Source organism: Brienomyrus brachyistius, chromosome 25, assembly GCF_023856365.1.
Source record: "Brienomyrus brachyistius isolate T26 chromosome 25, BBRACH_0.4, whole genome shotgun sequence".
Lineage (NCBI taxonomy): Eukaryota > Metazoa > Chordata > Actinopteri > Osteoglossiformes > Mormyridae > Brienomyrus > Brienomyrus brachyistius.
Genome location: NC_064557.1, coordinates 1,873,626 through 1,899,674, shown reverse-complemented (window position 1 = coordinate 1,899,674; position 26,049 = coordinate 1,873,626). Strand labels below are relative to the sequence as shown.

Sequence of the window (26,049 nt, the reverse complement as noted above, 5' to 3'; positions counted from 1 at the left end):
TGTTCTCTTAATTGGTGAATTTTCTGACATAGTCCATCATGTCTACTTTTTGGGTAATAACTCATGGAACCATGACGAAATACTAACTGAAAGGCTTCTTTTTCATGTTAATAGATGGAAAATCAAGAATGTCAAGTCTGACTAATGTTGGCTTTGCCGTGGCAGAACCGCTGATGAATAAGGAACGAGAGATGGTTTCGAGGCTCGGGAAGAAATCCCGCAAGCGTCGCTCCTTCGTGGCTTCCGAGTACACCTCCCAGGTGTCCTTCCCCAGTCATGATAGGGATTCCAGAGATGAGGACATGGCTTGTTGTTTCGACACCAAACCGCCGACCGAAAATTTCGGCCTCACCTTCTCCTCCTTGACCAGTGAGGAGGGAGATTCTGCCCAGTTGGAGTCCAAACCCATCCCTGTCTCTGCCTCCTGGGGCAGCTATAGTCAAGAGAAAGTGTCCAAGAACAAGCAACTGTCCTCAAGCCTATTAGAGATGGAGCCAGATACCATGGAGTTCAAGTCGGTGACAGAGCTAATCGCGGCAGCTTCCCCCGTCATCCTGGCAGTGCGCTGCCGTCTCGGGCCGGAGGGCAAAGAGAGTTGCAAGCAGCCTGAGATTGGGGACTGTGCCACGAACCATTATGATGCACCTTTCCCACATCACAGGTTCCTCTTGGAGAAAGATGGGGAAGCCAACCACTGTAAGGACTCATCAAGCATCTCTACAACAGTCAAAGGCAGGACAGAAGAAAATGGCATCACCACCGTCACCGGAGAAGCACAGGCGCAAAAAACAGATCCACTTTCTCACCTGAGCAAAGGAAGAGAGATCCTGCAGCTAAGTCCAGTATCTGAGGTTCCTCTAGTCCAGTTACTGTGCCCTGTACCTTCACTACACACAGAAACATCAACGTTTCACATGCCTATTGTTGAAGATGTGGAGGAGTCTAGTAATGACGACCTTGATGCAGACGCTCACTTCACCGCACAGGATCACAGTGGAAGCCTGGCTCTAGCCATTCAGACAAGTTTCTCTCACAGCTTTGAGAGTCTTCTGGATATAACAACTGAGGAGGCTGTTGGTTCCACTTCCAGTGCTCTCAAGGAAACTGGAGTCATTCCCCTGGAGCCAGGTGCTTTCAATCTTCACGGCTGCACCACAGGGTTAGTCAGCCGTTTGTCCACTACTACTCTGCGGGGTAAGATCCAGATGCTGCCATGGCTCCTGTCGAGGTCCCAAGAGGCTCCCGGCCACAACGCCGCAGAGGTAGAGGCTGTTGGGCTGGAGGGAGTTACAGGCTTGGAATACACAGATGGAGAATCGGATGACACCATAGTTACAGAGCTGGTGAACTGCATCAGAGTCAGTCCAGATCATTTGGATGACTGGAATTCAGACTTGTGCTTTTCAAAAAGAGAAGCTCCACTCTTTCACTGTACGGAAACTACAGTGCCGTCAGGAGATCAGTCACCTGGGAAAGTACCAGCTCAGGACACTGACCCAACCCCTGAGGTTACTGAGCGATGTGACTCCGTGGGACCCGAGTCGTATGTCCGTTCCTGCCCCCAGGATAAGGATGCTTTGGATTGCAGTCCAGCATCTGTGTTGGGGTGTCCCTCCATGCTGGAGGAGCACCAGGCGCAAGTGGCTTGTGGCTGCCAAGCCATCTACACCAATTGCTTCAACAGTATGCTGGACAAGAACAGATTTGACGGGGACTTGACGGTTTACGAGTTCTCTCGTCGAACACAAGGGATGGAAGGAGCGCCCCTAATAGACACCCCACCGTTCTCGTGGTCAGCTCCTCCACCTCCCATGGATCTGAATCCCTTGTCGGCTCCACTGGAGGACATCCTTAACCAGTTGCGAAACCGCCGTTACCGGACCCCTGATGGGTTCTCCTCATTGCAGCAGGACTTGGTTGTGCTATTGACCCTACTGAAGGAGGCACAACTAGATCGAGGGCACCATCACCAGGAGACATGCGCGCTGCACTTTTCTGAGGACAAACGGCTGCTCCGCGCCGAGGCGCGCAAGCTGATGTCGCTGTGCCAGCGGGTCATCCGGGTGGGCCAGACGCCCGAGGAGATGCTGCTGGCCTTGGCGGAGAGCTTCCGTACCCTCGTGCAGCTGGCCAGCGTCTGCCTCTGGTTCTCCAGCTGCGGCTTGTGCCAGAGGCGCCACGCCGAGGTCCTGCGCAGCCTGACGGACATCACCGGGACTTACGAGGAGTTCTCCCAGCTAGCGGAGCGGGCCAGCGGCCGGAAGAGCTGCCATGACATCGTCATCAAGCTTTTAGCGCGGCAGTGCACCACGCTCACCGCCTCCATCTTCTGCCTCACCCAGCTCTTCCGCACCCTCGCAGACCTTTGACCTGACCTCCAATCGGAACTCGGGATGTTCACCTGTGACGTCCAGAGGTGCCTGGCACAGTGAGGCCGGCCTGGGGATTTGCGGTCGATGGCGTCTGTGAGCAGTGCTTACAAGTAGCTATACAAATGCTACCACATCCACTCAGGACATGTGACTGATTCCAGGGACCACACCTAGCAGGTCTGAGTGCATTGTTGCTAGATTTAAAGCGGGTATGCTTGAGATTTCCATGTATATATGTCTGTGCGTACCATATAGCTCCTGTATTTATATAATTTATTTCCCACGTTATTTGCTTGTTTTCTTAAGTCAAAACATGGATAGTTTCTAAAACCTAGGAATCGTATGGAGTCTGTGATATAGTCTGGCTTTCAACGAGATCAGCGTTGGCCCGTTTCTGCATCACAATACCTCCAGATCGAGCCATCCATGCTGTCCATGCGTGGAATCCGATCCCTAGAATGCTAATGCAGATAAAGAATAGTACCACTAACCTAAGCCTATTTATTGGAAGAAAAGGAATTTTATTGTCGCGGCCCAAAGCTGTATGTAATGGTACGTTCTGTGCAAGACAGACACTTTAATGTGGTTAGTAAATCGACACAGCAGTTCCTCGGTCGTCGATCGGGGGAGTTACAGGCATGACGTGAATGTATTCCTCTTTGAAATGAGTGACTGACACCAAAATATATTCAGGTACTGTGGCCGTACGTCTCATTATCAGAATGATTTTTTTTTGTCATTAACCCAACTTTGCAAATTGGAAAAAAAAAGCGCAAGAAACTGATGCACAGTAGCGTCAGCTTTCACATTATTTGTGTTGCCTTAACCTGTTAATTTTTACTTGAATGCATAATTAAATGCATACTACAAAATCGGCGACACGGCACAACGGGACACAAAGCTGACCTCATGAAGAACGGAGGAAAACTGTCACTTTGACAGCGATGTAAATGGGGTGCGTGTGAGGGCGATGACAGGGGTCCTGGTGTCAGCTGTGCTTAGGAAGTATGGAATGTACAAGGATGAGGGGGTGCTGGAGTGGACTGAAATCGCAGTAAGCGACGACTCCGGTGACACTACAATGGTACCTTCCAAAACAAAACCTTTCCTCCCCTGCTAAGTCGAATGGTAGTGTCTGTCCAGGCCTAATTAATCCAACCTGAATTGTGTGAAGGCACAGCACGGACGATTTTGAGTCCTGTAGGGTGCTACACACGATGATGGGATGCATGATGAACTTGCACTAGAGAGTTGTGCCTTGAGCATTTGTTTTCACAGTATAAAAGCACAAGATGTTGCCACGCGGTTGATCTGATGGTGCTTTTCTCGTAGTAGTTCGGGTGCACAGATCTGCCTCAAGCTGCCAGCTGAATTCCCTGCATGTACGAATCCACGTTAAGGTGTTCAACCTCGACGCTGTGTTAGTCCCACTCAGAACCCTCCCTGGGCTAAAATGAGCCAATGGAATCCTACTCCTTAGCCAACACTTGGGCTTGTTTTATAAAGCATTTTTTTGTTCAGGGTGGGCTAAATGAAATTGCTGAGTGTAACCTGAGCGGTGATGAAAGGCTGTTTGTTTTAGCTGAACACACAATGCCACAGAGAGAGGAATGGAGGTCTGAAACACTCAAGCTAAAGAAGAGTGTGGTTATATGTAGGATGTCGGTGGGCTCTCCAGTGACCCCTGCTCGGTACTGAAAATTAACACTGCAATGTGAAATTACAAATAAATTAAAATTTCCAATACGAACAATGTAATAACTGATAATCTTAAAGCATTTGCATATTTTATACCCACACAAAAGTTCTCTCAAAAAAAATAAATAAAATGAACCCCACATTATTTACAGTCACAGAGTGCTCAACCTCTGTTGTAATGCAGTATATTGCTTTTATTTGACCACGAATAATGCCTGTAACATATTTTGCCCATTTTGAGTAAAACCTTTAATCTCATTCCACAAGGCAACAACAGAAAGTCTCATTTCTTAAGAAAATGTATCCATTACAAAAAAATAAAAAATAAAAATTCAAAATGTGACATACATGCACCGTGAGCCAGGAAATGTACAAAGCAGAGACATCAACACTGGTGAGCGGTGCTATTTGACTGAACATTCACTGCAGCTTTTTCACATGAAATAATCAGTTTACGCGAGACAGATATATGCTATTTGATAGTATGTGCAGTAATACTTCTGTAATGCTGCGGTGGACAGTTCTGATTGTCAGCGTTTTCATCCCATGCAATGTTCCACGAACAGCTTGCGTTGCTATTAGACATTTCAGTTGTTTAGAATACAGCAACCATGAACAAACTCCATGTCAGATTATTAAAAAAAGAAAAAAAAAAAAAAAAAAAAGGATTCATGTCACATGACAAAGGGTCTCCGCTTCCCTATTGGCTGACAGACAGCACACTCCAGCCAATTGCTGTGAAGGCAGCAGTGGTAAACCAGCAGAGAAGGGACTGCATGTTTGGTGTTTGCATCTGCATTCCTGATCTAAGGCAAGCTGATGTCCTTCTGTATGACTGTAAAATATCACCTCTCATTTGTACGCAAACGGCCGGGATGCATCCCTGCGGCAAGCTGGGGAAGTGCTGACACATTCTGGCATGAACACCAAAATAACAGGCAAACACAAACATATCCAAAGTCACTCCAAAAGTCATTTTAATGCAATACACCACACAGGACACACTGGCAGTGGGAAAAGCCCTAAAGCATGTCTACCATGGTTTAAACAACAAAAAACAAAAAGGATTTTTTTTTTTATTTTACAAGTGGCAAATTTGACGTGTTCTTCAGTGGAGTACAGACCATCATTTGAGGGGAGAAAAATGGCTGCCCGCAGAGGCCGAAGCTCCGATACCACCCTGTGCCACGAGGGTACTCACTGAACGAGAAAGTGACCTTGGTCAATGAGGCAAGCTGCCACCATCCCTCAAAGTCATGTCACCAAATAGGTAAACACTAAATTCTGTGCCCAAGTCTTTGCCTGAGACTGTCCACGTCACAGTATATCACGTATATCAAATTTCTGAAGGAAAGCTATGGTGAAAGACTACATTTTACACCGTTTGGCAGTGGAAGTCCGGCCAAGGAATAGTTGGGGGGAAAAGAAACACTGATTGCTTCTTGTTCATATTTCCAACCATTTCTGTTGTCAAACACGTCCCAGCCTTGCTTCTCCAGCATGGAGTCTTTCATTAAGGCACATTTATCTCATGATGTGTTCCTTCCACGGATGGGAGTCATTTCCTAATTATGTCATTTTGACAAATCAAAAGTATAACCAGACAGTTAATTCCTATAACCTGCAGCATGGCCCTTTAAGTAAACACTTCACTGATGCCATAATTCATAACGACTTGCCTCTCAGGAAGACCTAAAGTTCACGTGACCCAAGACCACCCCCATCAGTACTACAAGGTCCAAACCACCCTCCCCAACTGGAAATGACTCTGCTATTTTGGCCAACAATAGTCTTACAAATCCTGCTTCCACATAAGTGGTTTCGCTAATGTATTTACTGACTTAAAAACAAATCACATTTAAAACACAGATACAATCACATTCGTTCTTTAAACCAGGAATGTGCCGCGTTCTTCTAAATGTAATCGTGCATTTAAGCTCTCCGAACACCCAGATTCATTAAGATGGACGAGTCACAAGCAAATGGCTGCATTTCCACAGAATCCTTCTGCTTTTCAAACACAGGTTCATGTCGTCCTAACTGCTGACTTCTGAATAGAACACTGTTTAATAGTCAGGTGCGATTGCCTGGTTAACAATGACAAGCATCAGGGTACAAATTTGCCACATTAAGGAACATAACTCACGCATTTTATATACAAACAAAGATGGCTTTTAAAGGACACTGGTACCAATACAGCCACCACACCCTAACCACTGTCTGTCTGCCCATTGTCTGAAAGATGGGCACCTATAAAACCAACAGAGATGGATTTTTGCCTGTAACCTGCTCAGGGTGATACATCAACGGTCACATGCTCTCACTCACCAATTGGTCCTTATTATTTAAATCAGAGTGATTGACAGCACCCTGACCCCACCTCCTTGTGCTTTAAAGCTTCATATAAGCTCTGAGAATGGATGGACTTCTATTCCCTCACAGGGAAACCATCACGAAAGAAATTACTGAGAGCTGCCAATATGGAGGCCCTGGTCCATAAGCCACCCCCAACATACAGGTACAACCGACCCAAAATGGTACTGACCCGGTCCAGCCCAAAACAATGGATGGGGGGGGGGGGTCACAGATGCTATAATGGTGACAGACCTCAAGCATCTTCGCGACATTTTGTTCGGGAAAAATCGGGACAATGTGATCCGACCATCTCACATCAGGTCACATGAGCTTCAGGAGAAGCTCGTAGGTGGCATTGATTATGCCCCAAGACAGGATGGAGCGGTGGTAGTTCAGGTGCGCCCCCCGGTAGAGGTGCGTCAGTTTGCCGTCCCGCTCGCTCCAGATGGTGCGCAGCACCTGCAGCGAAGACTGGAAGTCGCCACCCACCTGCGACTGCATGCGAGTCTTTAGCACGTTGAGCGGGAAGAAGAGGACGCCCAGCATGGCTCCCAACAGGCCGCCGCAGATGAAGTCGTTGACCAAGTGAGTGGCGTGGGTCTCAGCCTCGGGGAGACTATTCTTGATGGGCCCGCGGAGGCCGAAGAAGAGAGCGTTGCTGGGCCCATTCCGCAGCAGGATGGGCACCAGGCCGCGGTAGCACTCGCGCACACCATGGTCCTGCACCAGCGTCCGGAACGCGTGGACGGTGTTTTTGAAGCGGCCGTGGTGCCGCTGGTCCTGCAACAGCGTCTGGACCCTCTCGAAGGGGGTCAGGGTTGCCTCTGCAATGCCCGCCAGCACGGCCGCGACGCTATTGGTCAGCAGCCCCGGGGTGCCGGCAGGTCCTGGCAGCAGTCGCGACATGTCCTCATACAGGCCGAACATGATGGCCACCGTGGTGGTCTTCTGAAGCAGAGGGGGTAAGAGGCCGCGGTACAGGTTCCGAAAGCCGTCCCTTTGCAGCTGCCGGACGGCCTCGCCCACACGCACGCCGAACAGCTGCTGCCGGAACAGGACCTTCTGGATGGGGAAGGTGATCATGATGTTGGTGAAGGCAGCGCAGGAACCGCAGGCGTAGTGCTTCCCGCCGCTCGGCCCCTTGCACTCACAGGTCCCTTGCAGAGTCTCTGACGCCATGGCGCCCACCACCATGGGCGCCGTCACACCAGCGATCTGGCCACACAGTCTCCGGAAGCCGGAATGCAAGGGACGTGGGACAGGAGCGTCCTGCAAACGCAGACCCGGCGCGTGAGACATGCAGCGCTGACCCTAACCGTGAGCCTAAACCTGAACACGCTAGTTTACAGGATAGCTGCTGCTCCCATTTTCTGTCTCAGCTTAGTGGAAATATCTAGAGGGCAAAATGCAAGCAGAATATTGCACATCTTCCTATAATTATTACGGTTCAGGTCAATACATGTATTTTTGATTTTTTTTGTTACACAATTGTAATTTGCCAGTCAACTTCATGATCCAGTAAAGATGGCACAAGCTCACCACGCATCCTGGTTGGGTGCTGTGATTTTCCCCACAGGGTCCCACGTGCCATTCCGGCACCTCATTGGTTCCCCCCCTTTCACCTGAGGCCCACACAGCTCACCCCCTAATGGGTGGGTTCTGCCTGCCCTAACATTCCCACTTACATGTGGATGTAGGTTTCTGACCTGTTGCGACTCGATTGCACGGAATTCTCAGCTCACCCCCTTCTGACTTTATCCTAAAACTTCACGTAACAAAATTTAAAAGGGATTCCCATAAACCCTTTGACCCCAACTAGGATAAGGAGTTAGAAAATAAACGAACAAACATCCTACCCTGTGTTAATTCAGTCCAGGGAGTTGTACAAGTCAAATTTTCAATGCTGGTGTCCTGTAAAGCAAAGAATTCATAATTATAAGGGTTTCATGTGTAAGTAAGTAACTAAGCATTTTATTTATATAGCACTTTTCTAGATTCTAATACCTTTCTGGAAGGAAGTGCTTCAAAAGGAAAAAAAAACAAAGATATTCAAACATCAGCAGAAGGACTGTCAGTACATAAGTTTTAAGATCCACACCACTGGCTGATCTAATGTTCATGGGCAGACTGTTCTACCGCCTTGGGGCAGCAACCACAAAAGTTCTGTCAGCCCTGGTCATAAACTTGGACCTGGGGAGTAACATGAAGTCCCTTGTCAGAAGATCTTAGTGTCCTGTTGGCTGAGTTTGGGGTCAAAGGGTCATGGATGCAAGTGGACGTCTCATTGTTAAGAGTAAATAAAAGAATCTGAAATTCTATCCTATATTTTTTTCTGGTAGCCAGGGTAAAGAAGCCAGAGCTGGTGATATATTTGATCTGTAGCCGGTTCCACTTAATAGCGTAGAAGCAGAATTCTGAACCCAATGGAGTATCTTTAGAGCTGAATATGACAGGTAGGTGAATACAGAATTACAATTATCTAAAGGAGAAGAAATTAATTATAGACTTAAGAGAAGAATGAGGTGAGGGACAATGTGCCATAACTTGGAGGTGCTCAAGATTTATTTGTTTATCTAAGACAACACACAGACGTTTAGAGGATGACTTAATATTACATATAAAACAAACCAACCAAGAAAACCAAGTACACTAAAAAAAATGCACAAAAAATGCATCAACCCATATTGAGTAAGAAGACTTTCACTTGTCATGCAGCACTACACCTTCTTCGCACGTTCATCCTGGAGCAGACCTTTTTTTGTCCAAGCCTTAACCCTAACCCTAACAGAACTCTCGGATCGGGATTATAAGAACATTTACAACTAGCATAGTACTGCGTATTGCATTTAGAAGTACTGTAAGGCTCTAAGCAGCAGTCGACGACGCACATGCGGCATGCAAAAGCCGCGCTTTGCAGACGCACGTCGCTCGATTCGTGCGCACTTTAATAAGCGACCTCCTGGACCCGGCGCACATGCTCGGCGGCGCTGACCTTCCCACCACCTTAAAGACCCGGCCTGCTCTTCGGCGTTTTGTCGGGGCACCTCCGAGCACAGAGCCCGCGCTATGTGCCGCGGGCAACCGGGAATCTACACGGAGCTACGAACCGAGGAATCAGTAGCCCAACAGCATCCAAATGTGATTGTTTACGGGCGTCCATATAGCGGGCAGGGGATATCTGGACTATGGCTTCGTGGGATCGGTTTAATCGCAATTTTAAATTAACTAATATCCTGCGCCTGGCAATTTTGTCAAAGTGTCAATCCAGGGAGAACTATACCCAGAAACGGCCATCTCCCAGGACGTTATTTTGGACGTTACGATGCCATTGCCAACAGTGTTGTACCCCCAAAAGAGCTCGATCGGTACCCTATAATCCTATATGCACTATAACCCTATATGCCTTATTGGGTTTTTTCCGTCAGGTAAACGCTTCACGGCCTTTCCTTTAATGTCGATAACGGTTAGTTGTGGCCAGTATTAAAAGTGGCACCAACTGTCATTTACACGTCGCGATCGTACAACCGTTATCTAGAAAATCAGGGAATCGAAAGAGCAATATTACGTAAACTAGACTGAAGTGTTCTGACTGTATTCTAAGTGGTTGACGCTTAGCATAGTCTAAGCTTCGACCGTGACCCCGACGGACCCTACCGATGGGGGTATCACAACAAGTGCGAACACTGACAGCGAATCAGACCGACCGTAAACAGCTATATCAGCATATCATTTTAAGCATACCTCCATGCACCGCCGTCACCGCCCGCGATCCTTCTTTGAAGACAAGCAGCCCGCCCCGGCCGTGCGCCGACGCCCTCACCCGCTAGCTGCTCCATGGCGGCGCGCTGCTGATGACGTCGGAGCCTCGAGCTGGGCGATGGGCGCGCGGCGCGCCTTTTGCAGTTGGTGGGTGGGGCGCTACATGCAGGCTACATAAATGCAGAAAGAAAATAAAAAATGATTTCATACCTGATTTACACCGGATGCTACTTATTTGGTCCCGTAGACCCCCCAGTGTAGATTGCTTTCTGATTATAGATTAATTACTTTATATTACACTCGCACGCCTATGATATTTTTTCTAACGTTGCGTCTAAGTACAAGCACTTTGAGATTTTTTTTAAACGGAAACAGAGCAGAATATAAAATCCAGGATTATTGCTGTGCATTCAAATTTAAACTTGGGTATATAAATTGATTTTGTAAATGCGCTCATCATAATTATTTACAATGTCCCGAACGATACGATTAAATGGAAATTGACAGAGATAGTCATAAATATGCCAGATAAATGCTTAATATTATGTACCAGCAGCTCCGTATACAGGCCATCCAGAACCCCCGTTAAATTACCGTGTGACGTCACTAGAATCCAGAATAAAAAGCTTGCGCAGCGCAAAGGCGGTACCTCTATTGTTCTGAACGCTGATCGGGAGCTGGTGTCTGGACAAGGCGGCAAGGTAGTCTGGTAAAAATCTCTCACTTCCCTTTTTTGATGTATGTTGAAATTGTTTTTTTTTATGCAGTATAACTTCCTCACATATACGAGGTTAATTCGTATATTGGAAGGCGTTAGTTTTGCTGTGTCGTGCCTTTTTTTTCCTAAGGTGTTACACGTGCTCCAGGTGCCGTTTTTCCTGCTTTTTTTTTCTCCTCATTGGCATTAGTCTGGGGAGATCTTTATTTTATGTTTAATTGAAACGAATTAGTGATGCTTCCCCCATTCTGCTAATCGCGGTGTGCAGCAGAGTTCTGGGAATGATGGCAATTTCTAATTCTGTTGGTAGTGAGGGTTTTTGTTTTTTTTATTTTTAACAGTAATTACACGATGGCAGATAAACCCAATGTCAGCGAGATCCAACAATTTGACAAAAGCAAACTGAAGAAGACGAAGACCGAGGAAAAGAATACGCTCCCTTCAAATGAGAGTGAGTAGCCGACAGACGGTTATGTAAAACTGGGCGCTTTTTGGGCTCCGCTTCCACGGGGGATGGCTGCTGCTTGCTCCGACGCATTGCCTGGTGTTAATGCTGATTGGAATCTCCTTTCCCAGAACCTTGAGTCTCTGATTCTGAGTCCAGATTACGGCTGCGTCTGCTTTGGCTTTGGCTGAATGTATGGGAGGGCGTGTCACCCCGCTGCCCTCTAACAGCCCGGGGACTGCCCCAATGCAGATTGATTTATTAGTATGCCCGTGTAACCGCGTCTTTTGTGCCTTACCTCCGCAGCGATTCAACAGGAGAAGAAAACCTTGACGTCTTAGGCTGTCGGAAACGCGGATTCGTTCTCCACCGCACACGTCTGGAGCATGAATCGACCCCTCGGCTCACAAATGCGGCACACGGGGAATCTAGATTCTTTGCATTGCTTTATTCCGTAACGGAATAAGGCTTGTGGTCTGCTAGATTCCCACAAGTGACACACAATGCTTGACAACCTGTCAGTTTGTACAAATTGCGAAGTGCACTGAATAAAACTCCCTGAAGATTACTCGTGTCTTTTTTTTCTCTGTAGTGCTAAATGTGATTGGGTGTAGTCTTTGTTCCCCTCTGGTTCTTGAACTGTGTAGATGACGTCTTCAATGATGAAATGGTGTTTGTACCTTTAGGCAACTATGCTTCAGGCCTTGTGCTGGGGTTTTAATTGGCTGTGCTACCTCTCTAGCTCATCAGGTGGCTAGTGATAAAGTAGTGTGCTCTTCACACGGACTAGCTTGGATCATCCCGCACTCATGCCCTGCCTTCGACTAGTCCCATTCTGTATGCTATGGAAAGTCCTACATCTAGGTAGTGCCTCTGTCCTTGAATTGGGGCTTTTTGTAATTCCATGGAACTGGCCTTTAGTGCTGGACTGCTCTACTGGTGTTTGTATGGCTATGGAGTAACTTACTCTTGCAATAATAGTTGTGTAACTTGAGTTGTAGATAAGCTTCAGGTGAGGCCAAAGGCCTCAGCACATGGTTTCCCGCTTGTGGGAGGGGCCAGTAGCTGGTATTGTTTATTGGTGACTAAAGCCTGTTGCAATGCACTATGGGTGAATGCATTAATGACAAGGATCCCATACTAAGCTGACCTGTGGGTTTGCATGTCTGCAAAATCATTTAAAAACCAATGCTTCATGCCCCCCCATGAATCTCCGTAGTACTGGATGTGCTATGGGACCTTGAAAGATTTGGAGGATTTTTAAGGAGTGTCAGGTGTCGCCCATGGACAAAGACTAGCATAAACCACCAAGCAATTGCAGGTCGTCACTCCTCAGGGTGCACTGCGATCGTATCCCTATGAGTGATGACAAAAAAATGCTACCTAGATGTGCAACAAGGCTGTGAACCTCATTCCCGTCTTTACCGTCAGAATAACTGGTCACACATGCAGCTATGATGGAGATTGGAAGACTAAACACTGCTGTGCTGGATTTAATTTAGTTTTTTTGGAATTCGTGAGAAATGTCCATGTTTCATGAAAATGAAAAAATATATTTGTATGTACTGGTATATTATATTTGTATGTATTACTGAGATAAGGTGTCTATCTTTTAATGCAATGCGCCTCCGTGCAGACGAACCGTCGGCGTATTTTTAAATTAGATGTAAAACATTTTCCTGAGAAGTCCCCTCTAGCTGTCTGTGCACAGCAGCAAACGCTCACTTACTAAATGAGACCCACCTCCTCATGTATTTCACTTTATAGTTACTGAGCAGGGAATTTATTGATATTCATCATACCATTTCATAATTTCATTAAGTATTTCCGATATCTGACTCATTTGTTGGGTGCACAGAAGAAGAAGAAGTGCGCACGTAAATTTCGGCATGCTTGTCACGCCTCCCCCCGCAGGGCGGGTGCCGGTCTGGGCGGCGGCGTCACGTCACGTCACGTCCCCCAGCGTTTAGTTCGCAGCCACGTTACGGCCGCAAGTTCATTCGAGGTGGAAAGGATTCTAGTCTATTCTTTATCACGTTTATATACAGCTATTTGAGGAGCGGGGGGGACATGGAGAAGGACGTCAGCTTGGATCATGAGATTAAGGAATGGCTGCGACTGGACAAGGTGAGACTTCGGGATTTATATGCAGTATCTATATTTTGCCCATCTTGTTATTTTCCCAGTGAAGTGACAACTCGTGTCGGAGAGAATAGGAAGTCAAAGTGTTATCTGTCCATTTACATCGATGCCGGAACGTGCAATATTTAACACTGTGCGGGTGCACTTCGTACAGTTAAATGCTTTCATGACAGGAAATAAGGGACATCACCCGGATATTAACTTTTCGCTTACATAACATTACAAAAGAATCATGAAACTTGATATATATGCCTGCCTGTCCCTGCAGCCGCCCTCGCTTGTCAGGATGCAAATGCTTCCTAAGGGAAAGTTCACATTTTCCGTCTCTGGTCTCAGATCAGTCCCACGGGCTCCCAGTGTAACCAGCAGCTAGCTGGAAAATGAAAATTAGCCTTAGAAAGGGTACTTAACTAGTGTAACGTACAGTCACCGGAAATTTCACGTTCAGTAACACGCCTTGCCACATTGTTTATGGATTAGATACTAGACTAGACTTGTTACCATTAAGTCATTCGCATTTTATTGAAGTGATTTCTTTGTATTCTGTTTACTTGCATACTTTACTGTACTTAAAAGCAGGCGACACGGATCTCTGTACAGTACCGGTCCTAACCGGCGTGGCGTCCTAGGCGAGCATCACCGCCAGCGCCACCCGCTTGAGGCAAAGTGTATGAGTAATACGTATAAATCTGCACAGAAAGCAGGGAAAACTGACAATTAAACAGCTCTGCTTGTTATTTTCTAAGTGGGAGTCTTGCGCATCTAAATTGTAATTCAGCTTATCGACGCTAAACCCGGGGGGTGGGGAGAATGCAGCAGGTTGTCACGTGACTTTCTCCACACTGATTATAAAAACCGTGATGAAAGGAGATGAAGTGAAAGAACCATGGAAAACTAAGCAGATTAGCCGCTTGGCATGGCGGAGGCTCACGTGGGCTTAGATAAGTCGACTCATAAGGATCTTAATTAATTAATCGTGCGATCAGTACTCCGTCCGTGCTGTATTGCATTCGTACAGTTTATTACATGTAAAATCCTCCCTTGACGCTACTGACACCTGCTCTTTCTCTTGACTTGAGTACTTTGTTACGTGGCGGAACAACAAAGACGTGTAAACAATCGTGAAACCGAGTGTTTACAAAACCCCGAGCTATAAATCTGACCATCTCTCTGGGGTTTGCGGAACAATTAAGTCACGTGCAATATCAAATTTTAACTCAAGTGCATTTCCAATACGATACGATGTTCTGCATGAATCATTGTGTGTTAAGGAACAACTGTCGAAGTGCTTGCTTTTCTCCAAAGAGTGGTGCTTATATATCGGTGCAGATACCCTTACTTATTCTCTCTTCTAATTGCTTGCGCTGTGTTGCTCTCTGATTGCAGAACCCAAAGACGCTGTCTGCGGTACGGAGTATGCAGGCAGAGGGTGCAAAGGAGAAGCTGCGACAGTGCTTCGGGGCTCGCATGGAGTTTGGGACGGCCGGCCTCCGGGCCGCCATGGGACCCGGTATCTCCTGCATGAATGACCTCACCATCATCCAGACCACCCAGGTAAGAAAACCAGGGGTATTTCTCAATATGTGTACATGAACGTACTTGCATCCTCGCATACCCATTTTACGTTATCTTCCATTACTGAAGATCATTTGCAATACTCAAGAACAGTAATTCAGATGAATGTAAAAATCCCCGCATGCTGGTCTTGTTCCACCCCAAATATCAAGGATACATTAGTTGCATCCTTGCCGAACGAGACCAATCGCATGATTCCCCGAGTTTGATCTTGGGAGGCAAGTTAGTGAGACTGGTCTTGCCAAGACCACAAGTACGGTCTTTGTATTCTTGGTATTAGAAAACACCTCAGGGTTTCCTGTGGGTGCGGTGGGACCTGTCCTGTCTCTACAAGGCTGAGCAGTGGTGCGCTATATGTTTGTTTATATGGCAAATACCTCTACATGTGTAGCTTGTGAAGTTTACCTAATGATGCTGTGTTACCTTCACCATTAGAAGTCTGGCAGCCCTGTCTATTGACGTCTTCCTGTAACGACACAATGTACTGTGATCACACTGTCCTTCCAGGGGTTCTGTAGGTATCTGGAGAAGAGCTTCCCAGACCTGAAGGATCGGGGAGTTGTGATTGGGTATGATGCCCGGGCACACCCTTCTAGCGGGGGCTGCAGTAAGAGGTTTGCCACCCTGGCCGCTGCCGTCATGATCAGCCAAGGAGTCCCGGTCTACCTCTTCGGTGACATCACGCCCACACCCTTTGTGGTAATGCCCACGGCTGGATGCTGTCTGTTTGTCGCTAGACAGGAAATAGATCCCTGTTCATTTACTGTATCGGCACATGGGTGGATGTGGAAATTATTTATGGTAATTTTGCAGAATTAACACTGGCCCAAACGCTCTTTCATGTATATTACGAAACACAAACCTGAAATTGGCTTATTTAGTTGATGCATTTTCCTAATATTTTCACCATAAATGTTGCTCTGTTAACATTCCCTTCCAAGAAACTGAACCACACATTACAGTGATTCACTGGAGAGCAGTAAGTTCACTGCAGTGTATACTGTTTATGTATGCATGCTTGCAGTGCCCTTATTGGTTGTGTCCAGTGGTGATGTTCACGTGCGCCGTCTGTATGTGCGATTGATTTTAAATTCTGTAGTTTCCCAACACCTTGGATGAGGCCTGAGAGGCAAACCAAGCATGTATCTCATAACACTGTAAAACAGTGATGGTTTGACACCTACATTTTCAGACTGGTGATCAGTATCATCTAGCCTCAGGGTTGGGACTCCTGCAGAATTGTATGCCCTTTCTTGGCGCTCCTGAGCTGACGTGCTCAACTATACTGGCGAATAGAACTAGAACCCACACTGTCAGAAAATTTGTACCATAGCTTGTCAGTGGGGCTGTACCCTCAGTGGTCTGCCAGTTGTGCCCTAGCTGTAGGTAAATGTACCTTTTTAGTCCAATGTAAGGTACAGAAGTGGACTCTGAGGAACATCTCCAAAGTACAAACAGCATTAATGTACCCCCAGTGGTACATAAAATGTCCCTCATAGTCCATTTCTGTATCTAAAGGTACATTTACCCTTGAGGGTACAACCCCCGTGACAACAAAGGTACAAATTGGTTCCATTGTTTTCTGACAGTGCAGACGGCAGCCACTGCCCTCGTCCTGCCACTACGTTCTTCTGTGAGCCAGATGATTTTCTGCTTTCTCTAGCTTTCATTTCTCTGACTGAGGGCTCCACATACTTTCCTGAGCCTGTGTACATCGTTCTCCCCGTTTCCCTGGCTACCCAAATACTGCTGAGTACAGTGACTCACTTCCTGCCTGGGCAAAACATCGCCAAACTCTCTGTACTCTTGCCTTGCTGTCCTGTCCCTTTTCTGGTCTGGGCCTTATGCCAGATATTCGCATATATGGACCAATCCGGCGAGGCCATGCTGCCAGTCACACATTGCTCATGTGGTCACGTGGCCCGGATTTAGGGGTTACTGTTTTGTAACTATGTTTTTTCTCCTTTTGGCCTTGATGTTGTTTGGATAGCTTACCTCCTTCGTCAGAGACACATTAACATGGTCCGAAGCCCCTAGACTATCTGAGCTGTCAGAGGCCCCCTTACTCTCTCCTGAAACAGTGTAGTTGTCGACTGGTTGGGGGCCCCTGGGGTTTAGCCTGGGTAAACCTGTGCAGTAAAGTGTGCCTGGTTGTTGGTCGGTTGTTTTTCTTTTTCCTGCAGATATTAAAATGTTTATATATTCCCCCCCCGCACCCCCCACCATCTATTCAGCCTTTTACGGTGTCTCATCTGGGCCTTTGTGCTGGGATCATGGTGACAGCTTCTCACAACCCCAAAGAGGACAATGGCTACAAGGTAGCTCACTCCGCCCTGCTCGTAAGAGCTATTTTACTGACATGCGTTACCATATTCAACTCGTAGCACACAGACCACATGCATGGACAGACGGGCTCATTACCGTCACCATTCAGTGACCTTGCGATGTGAATGCTGCCCCCTCCCCAAGATGCATCTTCTGTGGGCCTTTTCTGGTAGGTTTACTGGGAGAACGGCGCCCAGATCATCCCGCCGCATGATAAGGAGATCTCCAGGTACATCGAGCAGAACCTGGAACCCTGGGACAAGTCCTGGGATGAGCAGCTGGTCAAGCAGAGCCCTCTGCTGCGGGACCGGAATGAGGAGATCAGCCGGGAGTACTTCGAGACCATTCGGGAGCTCTGCTTCCACAGGTGGGGCCCCAGTACGGATAGGTTAAGCAGCCAGTGCTCTCCCTCCATGCGGAAGCCTGTGAGCTTGTAGTTTTACTGGGAAACACTGCAGGTCTTCCTGAATTCAGTGCCTGTGAGCTGCTGGCGGGTTTGACCTGTCGCAGGTAGACTTAACGGTGCTGTCCCGTCCTGCCCCCCCCCCCCCCTCCAGAGATACTAACAAGAGCTCCAAGCTGAAGTTTGTCCACACCTCCGTCCACGGCGTCGGCCACGCATTCGTGCAGTCTGCATTTAAGGCCTTCGACCTCCCACCTCCCCTGCCGGTGGAGGAGCAGAAGGACCCCGACCCCGAGTTTCCCACAGTGAAGTACCCCAACCCAGAGGAAGGAGAGGGTGTCCTGGTAGGTGCGGAGCACTGAGCTTAGGCCTGGTTTCCATGGAGATGAGGGGTTTTGTCTTTATGATGCTGATCGCCGTCGCAGCCTTTCTTTTTGGACAGTTCAGGTCCATGAAGTAAAAATACAGACTAGGGTTTTGTTTCAACCAGCCACATAAGTACTTTGTGACTGTGACTCTTTATACTTAACTGGTTGGCTGAAACAAAACCTTGGTCCGGATTTGTACTTCTTGGACCTGAACTTTCCACCTCTGCTCATTCTCTTTGCTGTTCATTTCTGTAGCTCAACGAGTACAGAATTGCACTAATGATGCAAAGGTCATGGGTTCTAATCCTAGGGAGCATGCCTAAGTTGTAATCCTTCCCTCTCCTGTTTATTGAATAAAAGCATCAAATAAATTTAAGTAAATGTTGATGGCACTTTTAAAGTATCTTTTTCTTTTGATAAAACCAGATAGTTCTGTTGTTTTCGCATATTGCCTAGTGTAGGTCACCTATATCCAGTCTGTGTGTGATGCTAGTCGTCCTGAGACTGCAGAACACCGAAGCAGCCATATTGAGCGCCACATGCCCCTGAGAGAGCCGCTCTGTGTCTGTCCTGTCCCTGGCAGACCCTGTCCTTCGAGCTGGCCGATAAAGAGGGAGCCACCGTGATTCTGGCTAATGACCCCGACGCCGATCGCCTGGCTGTGGCTGAAAAGCAGCAGAGGTGAGATCCTCCGCTCGGAGTCTCCCAGGAGAACGCAGGTCCCTCTGATCCCTTCCACTGTCTTCCCATCTTCCTAGGCGCTTTTGTCCAAAGTCCCGCAACCTCTGTTTTTATTTAACCCATTCACGATCTTTACAGCTTCGGCACCAGTCAAAAGTCCGGACGCATCTGCTTGTAATGCATTTCTCTATTTTAGCTGTGTTAATCACCTTATAATAAAAGGCCTCGAAGCAAGGAAGTAATGCATATCAAATAATCAACAAGTGTTCAACATCTCAACATTTTCAAATTTTAGATTCTTCAAAATAGCCACCTTTTGCTTTAATGACATATCGCTGACTCGTAATTTTTTCAACCAGCTTCCAGATGAAGCAGATGAGTAGAAAGCTTCTCAGACAGTCCTGAAGGAGTTTCCACAAGTTCTGGGCACATCTTGGCTACTTTACTCTTACTCTTCAATCCAACTCATCCCAACCCAGCTCTGTAGGGTTTAGGTCGGGGGTGAGTGCGGGGGGCCGGGTCATCTGTCACAGCACTCCATCTCTTTCAGTGTTGACAAGATGATGCAGATCTTTCATAACCTGGAGGTGTGCTCATGGCCGTCGTCTTGTTGAAAAATAACTGATTTTCAGTAGGTGTGCCCAGACTTTTGACTGGTACTGCGTTTAACGTCAACAGAGGATTATCTTGTGGAGGGTCTCCCGCCTGTCGCTCCCACCTATGTTTGTGTATGAAACATGGGTTAAAATCCCTTTCTGCCCCCCCCCTCCCCCATGACCACCTGAGTGCAGTCTCTGCCAGTGCATCATTGTTCTTTGGAAACCCTTCTAAATCCTCTAAAATGTTGTAGGCGTAAGTGAAGTGAAACGTGTGCCTCCCCACTTGTTTTCGGGCCAGCGGCAAGTGGCGGGTCTTTTCCGGCAACGAACTGGGCGCCCTGCTGGGCTGGTGGCTGTTCCGCTGCTGGAAGCTGAAGAACCCGGAAACCGCGGCAGTCAAGAACATCTACATGCTGTCCAGCACGGTTTCCTCCAAGATCCTGCGAGCCCTAGCGCTCAAGGAAGGGTTCCACTTCGAGGTACGAGCCCGCGGCCCCCAGGAGGCCTCAGCGTGCTGCTGCGGGATTCGGGGAAACGCCCAGTCAGCAGAATCGCTCAAGCAGTGGAGCGAGTAACGGGTTTATCTTGCGTAAACGGAAAGCTGGTAACCCTGCCGAGTGACTCGAGGTGTATCTGGGTGTCCCATCTAACTGAACGTAGGAGAGTCAGCTTTTCGTAGCCCCCAAAACAAATAGCATACCCTAATAGTTAAAAATCTGGACGCACCAACTGGAAACCAGTTGTTTTTCAACAAGATAATGACCCTCAGCACACCTTGAGGTTATGAAAGAACTGTATCATCTTATGAAGAAGGAAAGAGATGGAGTGCTGTGATAGATGACCCGGCCCCCACACTCCCCCCCCCGACCTGAGCTGGGTTGGAATGCGTTGGATTGAAGAGTAAGAGCAAAGTAACCAACTTGTGCCCAGAACTTGTGGAAACTCCTTCAGGACTGATGGAGAAACGTTCCAGGAGGCTACATCTGGAAGCTGGTTGAAAGAATGACGAGTCTGCAATGCTGTCATCAAAGGGTTATTTTTTAGAGTTAAAAATTTTGAGAATCGTGAAATCTTAAACGCTCCTCTTGGTCGTTGTGTTGCATGGATAACCCGTAACATGGCAGGGAGATATCGCCTAGCTTGGCAAAGGAATCCAAGATATCAAGATAGTTACCAGTCCCATATAAGCTTCTCAGAATCGCCCCCCCCGTTGTCCCACCCCCCTGCACGTAGGCTTCTTGAGTGGGTTCACCTGTTGATGATAAACTGGCAGTCAGTGCCTTGGTTCTTGGCCGTCCCATATCTGCCTGCTCGGTCTCTAAGTTGCGTCATTTTTACCTTTCGCCAGGAAACCTTGACCGGTTTTAAGTGGATGGGGAACCGAGCCAAGCAGCTCCTGGAGAACAGCAAGACAGTGCTGTTTGCCTTCGAAGAGGCTATAGGTACATCCACCACGGCCCGACTTTAGCGGGGAGCCTTGTGCTTTTTTACTGTTGTGTGTCTCATGTTAAACAGCCAAAAGGTGAGTGATTATGATAAGGTACTTGTACTTGGATATTAACTTGAGGGGCAACAGTCATAACCACAAGGGGTTACCCAGCATTCCATAGTCCATAGTCATGTGACCTGCTGGTGGATTCTATCTGTGACCTCCATTAGTGTATGGGAGCCTTCTGATAGCTGAACCAGGCCGTCTGTCACCCCACCAGGCCGGGGTGATTGTGCAAAGTATTGTCACTTTCAGTACGCCATTTGTAAGTACTAGATTGCCTTTTACAGGGTTCTATTGAGCTTCAAATTGTCAATAAAACCCTTAAAACAAAAGTAAAATCCTTAAAGAAAATACCGTTCGGTTTTTCATTTATATGTTGTAAAGGGAACCTAGAGCTTTCAAATGTCACGGTGAAAATGGCGATATTTTTTTTTTTACTACCGCTGAAGATTCTGGGCCTCCTGACCGATTTAGAGAGAGAATCTTTCATCTCAAGTTGGGTTACGTGCTCCAACGCATGCTGGTGAATGTTAGCGCCACAAAGGAACTGGCTTCTGAAAATGGCCAACCAAGCATTTTTGCAAACAGAGGGAAAGTCTCATTGAATTTCAAGCCGGTGTAACTCCTGAACTATATGATCTAGCACTTTGGATCTTTCATACTGGTCCAGAAGCAAACAAGATGCCACAAAATGATTCAATTCTGAGATGGCTGAGCGGGGGAGCATCTGTTGAGCTGGACCAGAATGACCATTTCAGCAAGTGTAGGACTGTATATAGAATTCTTGCAGCATATCAATACATGTTACCAAAGAAGATGGTAAGATGACACTCCACCATTTATATCAATATGCTGCTATTGTGCGATAAAATCAGGTCTCTCTCACTTCTGAAAGTAACCAATAGTATTCCTTCCAGTCTGTAAACAACGTGAGAGCTTTGGTCATGATGTTGCGCAGAATTGCTAAATGACTCGCAGGTTAAAAAGATCGTAATTTACTTGCACACTTTCCATGGTTGTCAGGCTTCTGTTGTTTTGGTTTAGAATTTGGTGGGGTTTTTTTTTCTTCATGAACATTTTGTTTATGCAAAACTAGCGAACCGACGAAAGTGTTTGACGGACACAGTGGAGTGAGATATAATTATGTTGTTGCTGCTTTATTTGACCCGTGCGAAGCACATATAGGCGTTTATTTTAGTCTTTATTTTGAAACTGTTTGGAATGAAGGGAATGCCTGTGCGGAACAGCTGTAGTTGTATATTTGCAAATGGGCGAGGGAATTCCTATATTTGCATTCTGTTTTGACCACACTGTTTCAGTGCGTGTTTGACATCCTACATGTGGTTTTCACTTTAAACGAAACATTTATCCTCCCTCATTGTTCATTATGTTTAGTGCTTAGTGTGACGGGATTAGCAATATAAGCAGTACTATGTACACTGCATAACAATCTGAAATCTCTAGTTAATGCCCTTTCTGACTTAATGTGAGAAGTCTGCCTCAGCTACACTGTGAAATTGTAATTCGTAGTGTCTTGCTGTATTCCAATTTTTTGTTAATGCTGAATGTTGCACAGCCATTAAGAAATCTCACTATTTAATGACTTGTCTCACTTTGGTCACAGCTAATTTGTACAGACATCTAGAATATATATAATTACTATTTACCGTATTGCAGTAGGGTTTTTAGGATTACCTCATGCCTCTATTTCCTCTTGTGTTTTATTTATCTAGTGCTAATTGTCTTGTTTGTACTGGAGCGAAACGTTAAGTCGAATTCCTCGTGTCACTTTACTTGGCCAGTAGGACTGATTCTGATTAGTAGAATAAACCGTGATGTATATCGAGTATCGCTGTTCTGCCTAAAGGCATCCATATATTTGTTCTTGCTTTATGGTTTTCCTATTTTCGGCCGTTGAGGATCTTCTTGCGTCTCCCATAGGTTACATGTGCAGCCCGGCAGTGCTGGACAAAGACGGCGTGAGCGCAGCAGCCATCGTCGCCGAGTGCGCCTCCTACCTCTGTGCCCAAGGCAGCACGCTCACCCAACAGCTGGACACCATCTACGAGAAGTGGGTGCCCTCTCCGCTGCCCTCTCCGCTGCCCTCTCCGCTGCCCTACTTACCCGCCGCCGCTCCAGTGGAGATTGCTGGTTTCTGTGGCTGCGCTGTTCCCCTAAAACCGTGGCCTAACTGGTGCCCACATTTTCCATGAATAACTGAACCTCCCTTGCAGGTTTCTGGTGAGGTACAGTTACTGCCTGTAAAGTCCCCTCCCCCCCCAGGCATCTGTTTTTCAGCCTGATGTTTTTTCTCTTTGCCCGTCTGCCCCCTCCAGGTACGGACATCACATCACCAGCAACTCCTACTTCATCTGCCACGACCAGGACACCATCCGGCAGCTTTTCGAGCGTCTCCGTAACTACGACGGGAAGGACACCTACCCCAAATCATGTGGGAAATTTACTGTGTCCGGCGTGCGTGACCTCACCACGGGCTATGATAGCAGCCAGCCCGATAAGAAGGCGGTACGATTTCATGCAATTCTATCAAATTACAACACTTATGTGTAGCTTAATAGGTTAGAGATGTGTGTCCATGTGCAGAAGGTCATAGGTTCGAATCCCATGAGTGGTTCAGGAATTCAGGACTCCTAAGCAAGGCCTTAAACCCTTCTTTCTGACTCCAAAATGTTCCTCAGTTGTACATTGTTTTGAATGTACGTATCTGCTAAATAAATGTAAATAAATGGTATAGATGATGGATCAGCTGCATATAAACTAGAAGTGAATTTATTTTAAAATCTGTTTTATCTTTAAATCTGTCTCACCAGGTGCTCCCGATTAGCAAGAGCAGTCAGATGATCACGTTCAGCTTCTCCAACGGTGGGGTGGCAACCATGAGGACCAGTGGCACTGAGCCTAAGATCAAGTACTACGCTGAACTTTGTGCCGCACCCGGAAACAGGTGGGCTGAACACTCGTCACTTGGACATAAATGTAATTCTTAAGAAATTCCACTAGGTGGCGCCGGAGTCAAAGATTTACAGTCTATATTGGATCGTCTAAATATTAAAGTAGAGTAAGTAGTTTGAAATACTTGTTAGGGGGAATTGAACATGGAGAAGTGATTTAATTTAATTCTGTAAAATCAAATGTTATACTAAAAAATGTAAGCATTCGTTACATACATGGTTGTCTCACACCTGTAGTTGGCTAATCAATGTCTGAATTTCCCAAGGAACTGTGTGTGTGTGTGTGTGTGTGTGTGTGTGTGTGTGTGTGTGTGCGCGTGCATGCTCTGTGCTGCCTGGACCCCTCATAACCATGGATGGATGGATGGATGGATGGATATTTCCTGTTATTCCATTGAATTGTGCTGAGCGTACCGTCGACATCCAGTCTAACAGACTCCGCATACTTTTTGTTGCAGCGATTTGAAACAGCTGAAGGACGAGCTGGGTGACTTGGTGGACGCCATTGTGAATTTTTTCTTTGAGCCAGAAAAGAACAAACTGTCACCAAGGCTGCAGCAGCAGAATTCCCCTCTCCATGCTGTTAGCGTTCCCTGTGATGGTTAAGAAATGAGCTGGTAATCGACATTCCTAAAATCCCAGAAAGTTTTATATTGTGACTAATTGATAACCAGGGATTGTAACTGCAGCTGATTTTCATTTTGTTTTCTGATCTTGGAGTTAGATGAGGCAAAAATCAATAAAGTAGAGCATCGATTTAGTGTAAACACTCATATTTGTGAATAAAGCCTTTGCTACTCTGTTTATTTGCGTAAGAGAATCTTTTAACCTTTACTAAACCAAGTTTTAGCTCCTGTTTAAGAGCCTTGTAAGAAGATGCACCGTTAAGGAGTCGATACCTTCAGTGTTGTTACTGTATAACTCTGATCGAACGAGGAACCTAACCGTTAATTGTTTGCATACTTTTCAAGTGTGTCACGTGGTAGCCATGCTGGAAAGTGCGTAGAGTCCGCAAAGGAACCGTATGGACATGACACACTCCATCAAAGATGATCTCTATAAATCGCTTAACTGTTGGTAAAAAAAAAAAATAAAGCATTAATTTTCAATCCTCTGTATAAGCACGTTTCTTGTATGCATTGAAATGATTTTGTAATGAATTTCAGACATGGCTGATTAACACTAACCCAGTGTTACCTGAGGTTAGTGTTTAACACTAACCTGTTTACCATAAACTATCTACACCCCCTATTCAGTCATTCCCTACTTTAAAATATCTATCGCCAGGTGGCAGTAATACTTACGGTAAGAATCATATTAGGAAGGACATACAGTGCGTCCTGCTGATTAAAGTGTTGCTACAGATGTATCTTCCCAGAAAAGTGTTAAAAGGCATTTTAAATGTAAAGCTTGTATGGAATAGTTATGATTGAGATATGCAGCCGCTTAATCCTGTCCGCAGTACAAGACACAACTGTAATTCCAAAAACAATCGCTTCGTTTGAGTAGTTTTTGTAGAAATTCTCATAGATATACTGTAATAAAGTGAAAGCTAGTGGTAATATTACCTCGAATTTGTATTTTGTTATACATTTACTTTTATTGGCGTGTACTTCATTTAATAAATAAACGATACTGATATCAATGCAAAGTACCTTATGTTTTCTTTTCTATGTTTTGGGCCGAATTAAATTAAAATGTGTTTTGAAATTGAACCTCAAGCGTACGCAATTTCCAGCTTCCATCAAATTACAAGAATTTTAGGACGTGACCAAATAATTTGATGAACCTGCAGTAATTGCAGAAGAGAAAGACGAAATGTGATCATTCATAGGGCTTGTAAAGAGACTGTCCGCAGGTCTCCGGCTGGCTATTTATAGCGGCTCTCGCAGTCCGGGGCGGCTTGGTCACCTATTTTAGAGGCGGCCCGTTGCGGTCTGTGAGAAGGGCGGGGGTACAATGCGGCGCTGTTAGCTGACGATCCGAAGGACGTGCAAGGGGAGCCGGCCGGGTTTGAAGAGAAACCAGCCGGTGTCCGTAAGGTAAAGATGCCGTAGACTTTACATGCCATGCCGGTGGCAGGACTGTAAATAAGAACATCGAGATCCGTTTGATCCAAATGCAGTAAAAAGTAAAAAAAAATAA

The 26,049-nt window shown here is 46.4% G+C and overlaps 5 protein-coding genes across 13 annotated transcripts in view; 4 read left to right on the top strand and 1 right to left on the bottom strand.

The window, feature by feature from the left end:
- The window catches only part of LOC125720550 (FERM and PDZ domain-containing protein 1), a 28,887-nt gene extending 24,479 nt beyond the window's left edge, over positions 1-4,408 (top strand). For 4 of the 5 annotated variants that reach the window (XM_048996083.1, XM_048996082.1, XM_048996080.1 and 1 more), the window contains exon 17: positions 115-4,408. In XM_048996083.1, the coding sequence (XP_048852040.1) occupies positions 115-2,369 (2,255 nt within the window). In that variant the 3' untranslated portion in view covers positions 2,370-4,408. The remainder of the gene's footprint in view (positions 1-114) is intronic. The other variant, XM_048996084.1, reaches the window with a different exon arrangement.
- A 103-nt stretch (positions 4,409-4,511) lies between these two features.
- LOC125720575 (mitochondrial nicotinamide adenine dinucleotide transporter SLC25A51-like) lies at positions 4,512-10,318 on the bottom strand. The gene is made up of 3 exons (XM_048996146.1): positions 10,167-10,318; positions 8,282-8,336; positions 4,512-7,694 (listed from the first exon to the last, which is right to left on the bottom strand). The coding sequence occupies exon 3, from the start codon at positions 7,617-7,619 to the stop codon at positions 6,747-6,749; it is 873 nt and encodes a 290-aa protein (XP_048852103.1). The 5' UTR covers positions 7,620-7,694; positions 8,282-8,336; positions 10,167-10,318; the 3' UTR covers positions 4,512-6,746.
- A 408-nt stretch (positions 10,319-10,726) lies between these two features.
- Positions 10,727-11,915, top strand: LOC125720590 (thymosin beta-15A-like). Of its 2 annotated transcripts, none has more exons than XM_048996179.1 (3): positions 10,727-10,885; positions 11,244-11,353; positions 11,654-11,915. In XM_048996179.1, the coding sequence occupies exons 2-3, from the start codon at positions 11,254-11,256 to the stop codon at positions 11,686-11,688; spliced, it is 135 nt and encodes a 44-aa protein (XP_048852136.1). In that variant the 5' UTR covers positions 10,727-10,885; positions 11,244-11,253; the 3' UTR covers positions 11,689-11,915. The 2 variants fall into 2 exon arrangements, with proteins under 2 accessions (XP_048852136.1, XP_048852135.1); XM_048996178.1 differs by having other exon boundaries at positions 10,742-10,893.
- Positions 11,916-13,288: 1,373 nt separating this feature from the next.
- On the top strand, positions 13,289-25,549 carry pgm2 (phosphoglucomutase 2). Its single transcript, XM_048996124.1, has 13 exons — positions 13,289-13,474; positions 14,876-15,043; positions 15,572-15,763; positions 17,299-17,382; positions 17,563-17,756; positions 17,947-18,136; positions 18,744-18,841; positions 19,739-19,919; positions 20,789-20,882; positions 22,874-23,003; positions 23,269-23,458; positions 23,764-23,897; positions 24,363-25,549. Exons 1-13 carry the CDS (start codon positions 13,418-13,420, stop codon positions 24,508-24,510), a joined length of 1,860 nt encoding a protein of 619 aa, XP_048852081.1. The 5' UTR covers positions 13,289-13,417; the 3' UTR covers positions 24,511-25,549.
- Positions 25,550-25,792: 243 nt separating this feature from the next.
- Positions 25,793-26,049, top strand: part of tbc1d1 (TBC1 (tre-2/USP6, BUB2, cdc16) domain family, member 1) — a 35,406-nt gene continuing 35,149 nt past the window's right edge. For all 4 annotated transcript variants that reach the window (XM_048996090.1, XM_048996092.1, XM_048996091.1 and 1 more), the window contains exon 1: positions 25,793-25,946. The gene's annotated coding sequence lies outside the window, so the exon portion shown is untranslated. The remainder of the gene's footprint in view (positions 25,947-26,049) is intronic.